We start from the raw sequence: 12102 nt of genomic DNA on the forward strand, positions 1-12102 counted from the left end.
AGGCCACCGAAGCGAGTGGGAGAGTATTGACCCGAGAGGAGGAATCATGTTACATCAGATCTACAGTCACTGAGGTCAGAGCCCACAAAACAGAGCTAATCGTATTAGCAAGCAGCTAACTGTAGTGTAATGGGATTGGGAAAAGGTCAATGGTGGATGGATGACCCCCCCTGACCTGGCTGTCGCAGACAGAGCAATGATGCTCGCCTACACATTGACACACACACACACATAGATGCAGAGACAGACAAAGGCTCTGATGCATATGCACAAACAAATACACAGACACACACAGGCAAACAGATTCACATCCATAAACAGATACAAAGATACACAAACACATGCCAAGAGACGCACGCACACACCCACACCCAGACACACACACACACACACACACACACACAGGGGCTCACCGAGGAGGAGGTAGCAGCAGAGAGCAGTGGCAGGATGCCTCCACAGGCCATCACCAGGTTGTCCACCACCTGGGAGATGAGGTGCACCGTGTTGTGGACAAACACCACGTTCTCACTGCTGTTCACAAAGTCCAGCACTGTCTTGGTGGAGTGGCTGCAAGGAGGCGGGAGACAAAGAGAAGGAGGTGAAAACTAGAAAGAGAACCACCTTAAGAAGTTAGATTTAAAATGGGATGAACAAGTATGTTTTAAAGCAGACACTTGTTCTATTTAAAACTTGTATCAGGGCACTACGAAAGCATAACATCTAAATTGGAATAGCTACAGAAAGCGCTGCACAACTACAGAGTGCGGAGGAATCAGAAGGATGCGGTGGCTGGATTCCTTCAGTGGGAGTGCATAGACGAGCGATAGCCCGTTTAGTAGTAGCAGTCTGTGACCCGTTCCTGTGTTCCGGGGAGAGGTGGGTCCTCCCAATGAAATGGTCCCTACCTCCGCCACATCTGGACGTCCGTCTCGATGGAGAACAGCAGGTCTGTGAGGAGACGCTGGTGCATCGGGGACCAGCGGAACTCTGGGATGCGGAACATGGTGGAGCGAGGACCGGAGGAGGAGGAGGAGGCGGCGGAGTCCCGGGCCGGCACAGGACCTCCCGCGGAGACCGACGCACTCAAGCCGCTGGGCTCCTAGGAGGGAGACACACAGTCTGGATGAGGGATACGTAGTGACAAAGACTGGAGGGGCTCAGCATTAATTACGTGTATTATACTTCAAAAGGAGTAATGAACCTATGCCCAGTCTACCGGTCGGCTTCCGAGAGCAAGATGCCTAACCCCTGAACCTAATCATGAACAACCTGTATGTAAACATGACTAAAGACATGTCAACAAGAAACTACTTCACTACATTAAAGATGTAACGTGGCCTACGCTTGCAGAGGTCTCCTTCAGCTCCAGCCTCTCGGTGTCTAAGGCCACGTTGGACACGTCCAGCCGGGCGATCTTGATCTCTTTGGTGGGGGCGGCCGGCTCGGCGGCCTTCTGTGTGTTGGTGCTAGGGGGCGCCGTGCTGGACGCGGAGGCCTCTGCTTGGGTTACTTCTTCTTTGGTGGTGGCTGCCGCACTCTGGGGATCCGCAGGGGTGGGAGTGGCCAAAGCCGAGGACTCCTGAGCCGGAGGGGGCGCCTCGGAGTCCGAGGATTGTGGGTCGGTTGAGGGGGCATCAGGCACGGGAACGTCAGCTTCTTCCGTCTTCAAACCTTCACTCTGGGGGTCCGAAACGGCCTCCTCGATCTTCTCACCCTCACTTTCTCTCGCCGTTGCTTTCTCCTCCTCCTCCTCCTTCTTCTTCTTCTCTTCCTCAATCCCCGTCTTATCAGTGTCGACTTCTCCTTCTACTTCTACTTCCTTTTTTCCCGCCTTCGTGTCCTCACCCGAGGAAGGCTCCAGGCTGTTGTCAGCATCGCTGGGGTCTTCGTTGGAGACGGAGGCTCCATCTCCGCCTTCAACCGCCTCCACGGTGCTGGCCTGCATCGAGTCTGCAGCCTCCACAGCCTCCTGGTTATCCTTAGCGTCGGGCTCTGACGCAACCACCTCAGGAATATTTAGGGAATTCTCCGGCACGCAGGCAGACGACTCGGCTCGGTCGTCGCTTTCTCTGGACTTGTCGCCGTCGCTCTGAGGTATCTGTGCGTCTTCAGTGTCAGTGCTGTCAGTAGTGTTTTCGACCGTTTGCGTCGGGGCGGCGCCAACCTCCGCGGGGCTCGACGCCACGTCGCTCGCCACTTCAGTCGGTGAGGCCGAGGCGGTTTGTGAATCATCGCCATCGGGCGTTTCAGAGCGTGCTTCGGTTTTGGGCTCCTCCAGTCGGGCCTCAACGCCAGCATCTCCAGCTGCTCTGGTCTCTTCGTCACTGGGAGACGGCGGGTCTTCCTCTCCCTCTGGCCCAGCCAGAATGTTTGACACGCTGGCGGCTGCGGGCCCACTCTCTCCGGCGCCCTCTGTTGGGCTGGAGGAGAGGTTGGGAGTGGACGTGGAATCGGGCGTGCTCTGATCGTGGACCCCCTCGTCCACGGTGAGTTCTATGACGGTGGAGGGGGCGGTTTCCTCGGTGGAGGTCTCTGCGTCGTGGCTGGCGGCGGAGACGGTGCGGATGGCGGCGCTGGCGGCTGAGGACTCCTGCTGCTGGTACTGGGTGAACATGCGGGCGAGGTGGTGCTTGTGCTGCTCAAAGGACACCTGTGGAAACACACAAGGAAGACACGCATGAGGTTGTGTTAAGCATCCACTGCATTCATGGCAAGAGCCTTAGCAAGCTGTCTACCTGACTGGGTACCTAGCACACATTTTGTAATGAAGCTCTACAAACACTAAAGAACAAACAAGCAAAACGATTTCAACATGGTCATTTTAACCAATGACAAAGAGCAGAAGACAAAAACACTTACGCTGATAATCGTTTTGTTTTTTTTAACAGGGACAGTTTTACAGGCTACAAGTGGATATTTAGACAGCAACGCCATAAAATTTGATATTTTAGGGAGGTCAACATCAGGGTAGGTATGTTCCACATTTTCAATGTCTAGTTTGACAATTTGAACCCTCTCATCCAATCCTCTTAGTTTCAAGTCATTTTTTGTTCCTCATTACCTTAAGAAACCTTGGCCCATTACCTTCTATCAGTCTGCCTGCCATCAGATATGGCTTAACTAGACTGCTAGTCCATACGGACAACAGTCTGACGTGGCAGTTGAGGAAGAGCCCGTCCATGTAACCAATCATAGATTAGCAGTAGATACTGCTTCGAAAGAGAGCGAGAGTGTGTGTGTGTGTGTGTGTGTGTGTGTGTGTGTGTGTGTGTGTGTGTGTGTGTGTGTGTGTGTGTGTGTGTGTGTGTGTGTGCACAGTGCGTGTCCAGTATTGGCAAATCCTCCCACGCCTAATTTAAGACCCTGCATTAATCACTGGGCTTTGGAGGACAGAAAGTCAAAGAGCAGTCGGTGGTGGAGGGAAGGGCAGGGTGAAACCAGAGCCACACCGTAGCCATTTTCACCTGAGGCTGTTTGGATGGATGGGGGGAGGGCGTGGGGGGGAGAAAGAGAGAGAGAGGAAGAGAAAGAGAAAGAGAAAGAGAAAGAGAGAGAAAGACAAAAAATCGCGACAGGAAGAGCACGGGAGAAAAAGAAACGGGGAAAACAGAGATCAAAAAGGGAGAGAAACAGATGTTGAAGAGAGCGAGCGAGTTAATGAGGTTGGAAAGGGTGGAGGGAGGAGGGGAGGAGAAAGTGGCTGATTATTTGTAATTAATTAGTCGTTATTGTTCTAAATTAGTCTGCTACACGGCCGCTCATTAATCTTGCGCCGGGCGGAGCAATGATTGGTAATCCATAACTCTTTTCTCTGAGTGCAGAGCCTGTTCTAAATGCATCGATAGCATCTATCATTCTATTTCTGTCGCTCTCTCCCAAACCCCCCCCTCAACCCATCTCCCATTCCCCTCCCTCTCAATTCCTCTGTCCTCTCCCTCTCTCTGTCTGTCTGTGATGTCTTCTACCCCATTAGTTTCAGCTTAATTTGACATTTAGCATTTATTGCAATTAAAAGGACACATGGAGAGTGCACTCCCATGGAAACGATGCCTGAGCCTAGTGCCTTAGTGGAGAATATACCCAACCCCCCCATCATGGATCTGATGGTGGGGTGGGGTAGTGTGGGGGGGGTGATGGTGGGTTGGGGTTGGAGTCCCTACATTAAGATGATGTATGTTGGCTTTAAACAGGGCTGCGCAAGCAGATCCAGTTACCATTAGACGGAGGCAGCGAGCGTTCTCTGTGGTTAGCGGAGCCGCAGCGCATAGCGACTGCCTTGGGTGGGCCTGACATCAGCGCTGATCTAATCTAAAGTTCTGTGCCCCCCACCCTCCCGCCAGACCTCGGTGGGGGTACGGAGGAGAAGAAATGTTATGGTAATGTAGGAAAACACGGTGGGCTTTTCTAATGTGACAGGTAACATGGTATTACAGTGAAAGCAAACAGCGACGCCACATCACAGGGAGAGCAGCCCGTAATGGCGGAGCAGGATCACAGAGGAGAGCGAAACGGCGTGCAACAGAAAGGGACATCCGTTACAGAGCCATTAGACCCCGGTACAGGCGTTTAGCCCTCGGCTCCTGGGAGCCAAGGACATTGAGTCTGGGTCCAAGAACTACAGATACCGAGTCCGTATCAAAGAATGGATTAGTCTCAATCAGAAAACTACAGGAACTCATTGCAAAATATGGTGTTTTTATGGTTGATTTTATGAGGGATGGATGGATGGATGTATTTTGCCGGCCGCCTGTAGAGAGACACACAGAGAGCTGGCCCACCTAAGCTCTGGTCCAGGGAGACCGCCACATTAGGAGTCACAGTGGAGACCAGATTTAGATCAATAGATAGAACGAGACCGCAAAACAAAGGGGATATCAGGGGGGCCCGTGAGTCTCTAATCGGATTAGCCAAATGCAATTCCTCCTCCCACAAGGAAAGGAAAAGAAAAACATTGCCGTCGTCTGCTGGTGATACTGAATGGTGTGTTCATTTATATTCTCTCCATTACGTCTTCTTAGTTACCTTTCATTATGTTGATTTCTCTCTGGTCAACTGACAAAATAATTGCTATTTGGTTTGTTTGGTCTCTATAGAATAAACTGAATCCATTGCAATCTTAATCTAGACAGCTGATAAAAATGTAAATAAATGGGATATAGATCCAAGATTTAAACTAAAAAGGGTTTACTTTTAATTATTTATCCCTGAATATTCAAATTTATATATTCCACACTATTTCAAAACGTGAAACCCCTAAACACCAATTCAACTCTCCGTGACACAGTAATGTTGAGTAAGTTGTTGCCAAGCAGAAGCGTATTGACCAGTTCACCAGACAATACCAGTCGATCTGGTCTTGTCCATACTGTCCATGTTCTCAATTCCCCTTCTTTTGTCCATGTTTCAATACAAAGCTACAGTGTCTTCAAGCCTATGAACCACAGGTTTTTGCTTAGAACGTCTCTGTGATGCCATCACACACCGGACACACACACCGAACAGCTCTGCTTTTCTTTCACTAAAGAGTATGAAATAAAAATATGGTGCGGATTATCTATGATAGGTTAGTCAGGGAGGATGGGGTGTTTGCATAGGATAAAAGTCTCTGCAAAAACAATTCAGATGGAAAATAGCGCTTATCAATCATAAAACCGATTAATAGATGATGCTACATAAGAGTATCACTTCAATGGGTTCACTAATGCATGTGATGGGTAGTGTTCATTAGAACCTGCTGTCTCAGGGAAGCTGAAGGACACGGGCTCCTCCACAGCATCCACTGTTGGGCCGTGTTAGACATCTGCTCTGTGGGGTTCACCTGGGCCGGGGACACCTTGAGGAGGTGAGGCCTCTGAAGGCTGCCACTTCAGCACACACACAAACATCTGTCCACTACACGGGCCAGGCAAGCTGACCAAGCACACAGTACACTTCATGCATCAAATGTTACTTTGAATAATACTGTGGAACTATAGTATACAAACACAGACACTGAAACAACTGGATCTCTTTACCAATGACGGTGGATACCCCCACCTTCATCCTCTCTCAGACACGTACGCGCGCACACACACGCACACACGCACACACACACACACACGCACACACACACAAAAGAGAACAAACTAAAGAGAATGGTTAATAATTTAACAAATTGTAATAACTTCTATTTTCTTAGCTGGAAGTATTGTTTTACTTAGTTTGGCTGTATTTTTAGTTTTTATCAACCCTTACTATGATTAATTGCATCGCTTAAATGATATATTATATTCCAATTCAAGCAGTTTTAAAAATGCTATATAAATAATGCATATGTGCAATAAACTTGACTTTTCCAATCCAATGCCAAGACACTTTTTTAATGCGCCCATTCAGCAACATGACAGTACAACGACAACAAAATCAAAGATGACGAAAGAGGAAGACTTAGGGAAAACTTTGTCTTTGATAATAACGCGGCCACGCTGGCAGAGGGTGAACCGCCTTGCTCACTCTAATACTATGTTAAATGAAAACAGGCTGGAACCTGGATGGGTCTTTTATTTACTTATTAAGGGGACGGGTTACTAAGGACATGATGAAATTAGATTCACTGAAAACCTCAACTTACAAATTTGATTTGTAAAGATGCATTTTCTGGACACGGTGCAATAAGAAAAAGATTTCTAAATATAATGCATTTTCCAGACCGCCCCCTACAAAGTGAATATGTACATGTTCCTTTCTTTTGCATTTCACTGAATATATTCATGTAAGGTAGGCGTTTCTGCAATACAACATGTGAGGGGGGCGGTTCACACAAATAAACCAAGTGTATACACTACACTCTGGAAGAGCTTTCCCATGGGCCGCCTGTATTTATGAGCCCTTGTTTTACTGATTGTTCAGGCAACACTCGGATGAATATTCAATGTGCTCAGAGAAAAAACAATACGCACTCCTCTCACTGCACAAGAGGAAATGTAGGGCTGGGGCACACTCAGCTGGTAAGATCCATGCACATTTACACACACACACACACACACACACACACACACCTGCAGTGGGTGCAGAGAGCAACAGTGACAAACAGCTTTGGTGCTACAATGGTGGCAGGAAATCTATCAAACGGGACAATAAAATTGCAATTGAGTTTCTTTGGCTTTTTTACACCACCTGCATGTATCTTGATGGCTAGTGCCTGCTGCACCTCTCCACATCACAGGGCTATATAGTGTGTGTGTGTGTGTGTGTGTGTGTGTGTGTGTGTGTGTGTGTGTGTGTGTGTGTGTGTGTGTGTGTGTGTGTGTGTGTGTGTGTGTGTGTGTGTGTTTTAAGTTCATGCATGTGTTTGCAGGTGTGCGTGTGTGTGGGTTTGTACATGTGTGGGAGTTTTTGAACGTGTGTGAGTCTGCATGCGTTTGTGTCTGCCTTTGTGTGTGAAATCACCCAAGGTACCCAAAGAGTGAACTTGTTTTTAGTCTGGTGCGAGGGCATTGTACACACAAGAAAAAAAAGCATTAATCTTCAGCAATTACATAGAGAAAAAGGCAATTACAGCCTGCTGGAGGTAGGAAGAATTAATATCTGCACCAGCCCTCACCAGGCCCTGTGCTGCTAGGGAATATGGAGGTTCTCTAGCACCAGAGCCATGTGAACCAACTACAACAATAAACCCAGCGCAGGGACCATCTCTCATTGGCTGCTTGTTATTCATCAATAACATATTCTAACACAACGGTGGGGGATATCGAGGGTAAAAAATGAATGTTTTATTACCGTTTCCATTTCACTGTGGTCAGCCGGTTTTTTCTGACAATTTTGATTTACCCTTATGAGCATCGTGAATGTAGTGAATATTTAAACGTTAACATAAAATGTGTATACGTAGATGTATCGTATGCGTGTGTACAACCCATATATACACACACATAAGGCCTGTATCTGGAACCCAGTCCAAAACAAATTACAATGATTGCCTTCTATGCATCAAGCACGTATGATCATTAAACATCAGGACTAATTGTCCATCAATTAGTCCTTTGTTCATCCACTGCAAATGAAATAAATCATACATTCCAGTAAATTGCATACATTTATAAAGGTCCATAATAAATAAATGGTTTATAAATCATTTATAATGCAATAAAATGACATACAGTGTTTTTCCATTACCTTGGTATATTGTAATAGTGAATTAAGTTTAACTGGTCGAAAACAAGTAAAGGCAGTGTGTTTAATAGCAGCATTTAGATTTAGTATAGGTATGGACAGCATCATGCTGTATTTGTGTATTTTATGTCACAAAACAGCATCGCTACGCAGAAATCCAAAATATTCTCTTGTGATAATTCTCCAGCCCTGATTATGATGTGAAGATTTATTCTTGCAGACACAAATTAAGATTTGTTTATTTAATTTTGTTGAAATAAATTTCAGAATTTTGTGAATAGCAGAGTCTAGAGACCAGAGCATCAAGAGACATGGACATAACAAACTCCTCTTTGTCTCTCAAGCAGTCTGTCTGCGCCCCCTGTTGGACACTACCGGTACCAGCACCCTGGTCTGTATCATCACAAGCAGTTTCTTCAACTTCCTCCTCAACCAGGCAAGCTCAGCCCCCCCCCCCCTTTCAGCTCCCATACCCAGACCACAATCTGACACCAACCTCAATTACCACACTGCTTTGTAACCAAGCAACGTAACATGATATCAACAGCCAATTCCTAACGCATTTCTTATTGGCTTTTTATTTCAGGTTTTGGAAATAGCACATGCCAAGAGTTTATTTTTATCTATGCGACGTAAAGAGAGAAAAGATACTCTTTACATAAATAAAGTGGTATATCGAGCCGGTGCAGTGATTTGGTTCCATTCTACAACCTAAGCAAGCTTTGCTACATGCTAATCACTGTATATTTTCCATAGTGCCTCGGTAGCGTTATCTGATGGGCCCCTGAGAGCCGGGGGTCCCGGGGAATCACTCTAGGTGAACGAGGCTCTGCCCTGCGGATCCCACGTTTGAGAGGGAACGATATTAACATTGGCATCAAGCGGAGCACGAGATGGCTACCTGATTTGACGGTTGTAGGTATTTTAAAACACCGCTTAGCCAAGATACAAAAATATGAACGATGGGCTGGGGGGGGGGGGGGGGGTGAGGGTTTTCCGACTGCAGAGAGCGGGGTAAAAGAAGAAGGTTAATGGAGGGACGCCGAGATGCGTGCAGACGGCACGCGGAGGATGTGATTCGTTAAGAGAAGGAAAAAATGTGTTGGCTAAAATGAAGAGAAACAGAAACGCAAAACGCACGCGGGGGACGGGAGGAAGAGCAGGATGGGAAAAAGAACGGATAAGAAGAGCCTAGAATACCTCAGAGAAACATAAACACTGCTAAATCCTGTGTTTCTCTGTGTCTGTGTGCGTGTGTGTGTGTGCGCACGCACACGAGTATGTTTGCGCACATGTGTGTGTACGTTTGCTCATGTCTATGTGTATTTGCATGTGCACGTGTATACAATAACGCAAGCGTGTGAGTTTGTATTCATCTACGTGCATGCATTTGCACGTGTGCGTGTTCTGTGTGTGTCTGCGGTCTGTGTGTGCGGGGCGGCGGGGGGGTTTGTCAGACCTTGGAGTGCGTGATGGACAGCGTGTCCACCCAGACTCGCCAGCCGCCCCACTCGTACTTGACGGCGTGGTAGAGCAGGATGCGGAACACGGCGTACACCATCTCGTTGATCTTGTGCTCCTCGCTGCTGTTGGCGCTGAGGAAGCACAGCGAGAGCATCCACTCCTGCCACACCGAGCACTGCAGCAGGCTCCTGCACGCACGCACGCACGCACGCACGCACGCACGCACGCACGCACGCACACACGCACACACGCACACACGCACACACGCACACACACACACACACACACACACACACACACACACACACACACACCACAGGGAAATGAACAGATGAGGACAGACACACGTGGAAATACAGATGCAGACACAAACACACACACACACACACACACACACACACACACACACGTATAGTGTGTAGGGCTGGGTATTGCCAGGTACTTCACAATTCAATTCAATTCGATTCTTTAGGTCTTCATTCGATATAGATTCGATATTGATCCAATTGCTTCGATATCTATTCAATCATACGTGCAGATGACAAAAATACCTAAATATTATTAAGAATTAACCATTTCATAATGAATTAACCATTTCATTGTGCTTTAACTAGCAAAAAGGGAATACACCATTGTATAGTATTGCTCCTGAGCTAAACTTGCAGCATAAAAGTACTAATCATAACATGGACAAATGTAAAAGGGCATGTACATTTAGGCATACTCGTTTCTAGATTACAATGACTGAGTATGTTTCTTTTTTTTTTTTTTAATGGAAATAATCGATTTCAAGAAATTCTGAATCGAAACAATTAAATTGCAGTGCATTGATGAATCGATATTTTTACCCAGCCCTAAAGAATAACGTGTCTAACAGTACCACAGGATGCAGTGGTTTTCAGAACTATGATGATACCGCGTAAACAGTGCAGGAAGGAGCCTGTGTGTGTGTGTGTGTGTGTGTGTGTGTGTGTGTGTGTGTGTGTGTGTGTGTGTGTGTGTGTGTGTGTGTGTGTGTGTGTGTGTGTGTGTGTGTGTGTACCTGCGGTTCTCTCTGCTGTTATTGAACATCTTGATCATGTCGGACAGGAAGACCCGGCGCACCTCCATGGTCTCGGGAGAATTCGGAGAGTTCTTCAGCAGGCCAGCGATCACCTTCAGGATCTCTACACACAGAAACACACACACACACACACACACACACACACACACACACACACACACACACACACACACACACACACACACACACACACACACACACACACACACGTCAGCAGTTTGTTTTGAGAGATATTTGCAGGAAATGCGTTTTATTAGTTTTAATATTGTAACAGTATTTTCAGTAAAATGATTTGGATAACAATAATGATTGAATTATGCCATCAACAGAATCACAGTATTATTACTATTATCTATCATAATTCCCATTGCATTGTTTAGACAACAAAAAAACATTCTTTGGGGTGGGGAAGATGGGTAGGTGGGAGGATGGGGTAGGTAGGTGGATGGGATGGCTGGTATAGGTGGGGTGATGGGGTAGGTAGGTGGGTGGGGTAGGTGGGTGGATGGGATGGCTGGTGTAGGTGGGGTGATGGGGTAGGTAGGTGGATGGGGTAGGTAGGTAGGTGGATGGGGTAGAGGGGTGGATGGGGTAGGTAGGTGGATGGGGTAGGTAGGTGGATGGTGTAGGTAGGTGGATGGTGTAGGTAGGTGGATGGTGTAGGTAGGTGGATGGGGTAGGTAGGTGGATGGTGTAGGTAGGTGGATGGGGTAGGTAGGTAGGTAGATGGGGTAGGTAGGTGGATGGGGTAGGTAGGTGGATATGGTAGGTAGGTGGATGGGGTAGGTAGGTGGATGGGGTAGAGGGGTGGATGGGGTAGGTAGGTGGATGGGGTAGGTAGGTAGGTGGATGGGGTAGGTAGGTAGATGGGGTAGGTAGGTGGATGGGGTAGGTAGGTGGATGGGGTAGAGGGGTGGATGGGGTAGGTAGGTGGATGGTGTAGGTAGGAAGGTGGATGGGGTAGGTAGGTGGATGGGGTAGGTAGGTGGATGGGGTAGGTAGGTGGATGGGGTAGGTAGGTAGGTGGATGGTGTAGGTAGGTAGGTGGATGGGGTAGGTAGGTGGATGGGGTAGGTAGGTAGGTGGATGGTGTAGGTAGGTAGGTGGATGGGGTAGGTAGGTAGGTGGATGGGGTAGGTAGGTGGATGGGGTAGGGGGGTGGATGGGGTAGGTAGCTGGATGGGGTAGGTAGGTGGATGGGGTAGGTAGCTGGATGGGGTAGGGGGGTAGGGGACCAGACATCAACAGCAGACTCAGACATCTCAACATGTGTAAATCACTGCGTGACAAGGCGTCTGCTTCCCACGCCTGCAGACACCCGGAAATATGCATCTGCATGCATGCATGCACAAAAAGGGTCCTGTCATTGATTAATACCCCGGCGTTATAGTTTAGGTATTGTTCCCAATTGGAGAGTCTGAGTC

General features: G+C 47.7%; 1 protein-coding gene across 6 annotated transcripts in view; it reads right to left on the reverse strand.

The window, feature by feature from the left end:
• The window catches only part of lrba (LPS-responsive vesicle trafficking, beach and anchor containing), a 183672-nt gene that overhangs the window by 134387 nt on the left and 37183 nt on the right, over positions 1 to 12102 (reverse strand). For all 6 annotated transcript variants that reach the window (XM_079728923.1, XM_079728920.1, XM_079728922.1 and 3 more), the window contains exons 20-24: positions 10658 to 10781; positions 9611 to 9803; positions 1343 to 2650; positions 906 to 1099; positions 414 to 567 (exon numbers count right to left, since the gene is read on the reverse strand). In XM_079728923.1, the coding sequence (XP_079585049.1) occupies positions 414 to 567; positions 906 to 1099; positions 1343 to 2650; positions 9611 to 9803; positions 10658 to 10781 (1973 nt within the window). The remainder of the gene's footprint in view (positions 1 to 413; positions 568 to 905; positions 1100 to 1342; positions 2651 to 9610; positions 9804 to 10657; positions 10782 to 12102) is intronic.

This window comes from Pollachius pollachius (assembly GCF_949987615.1).
Source record: "Pollachius pollachius genome assembly, chromosome: 2".
NCBI classification, from domain to species: domain Eukaryota; kingdom Metazoa; phylum Chordata; class Actinopteri; order Gadiformes; family Gadidae; genus Pollachius; species Pollachius pollachius.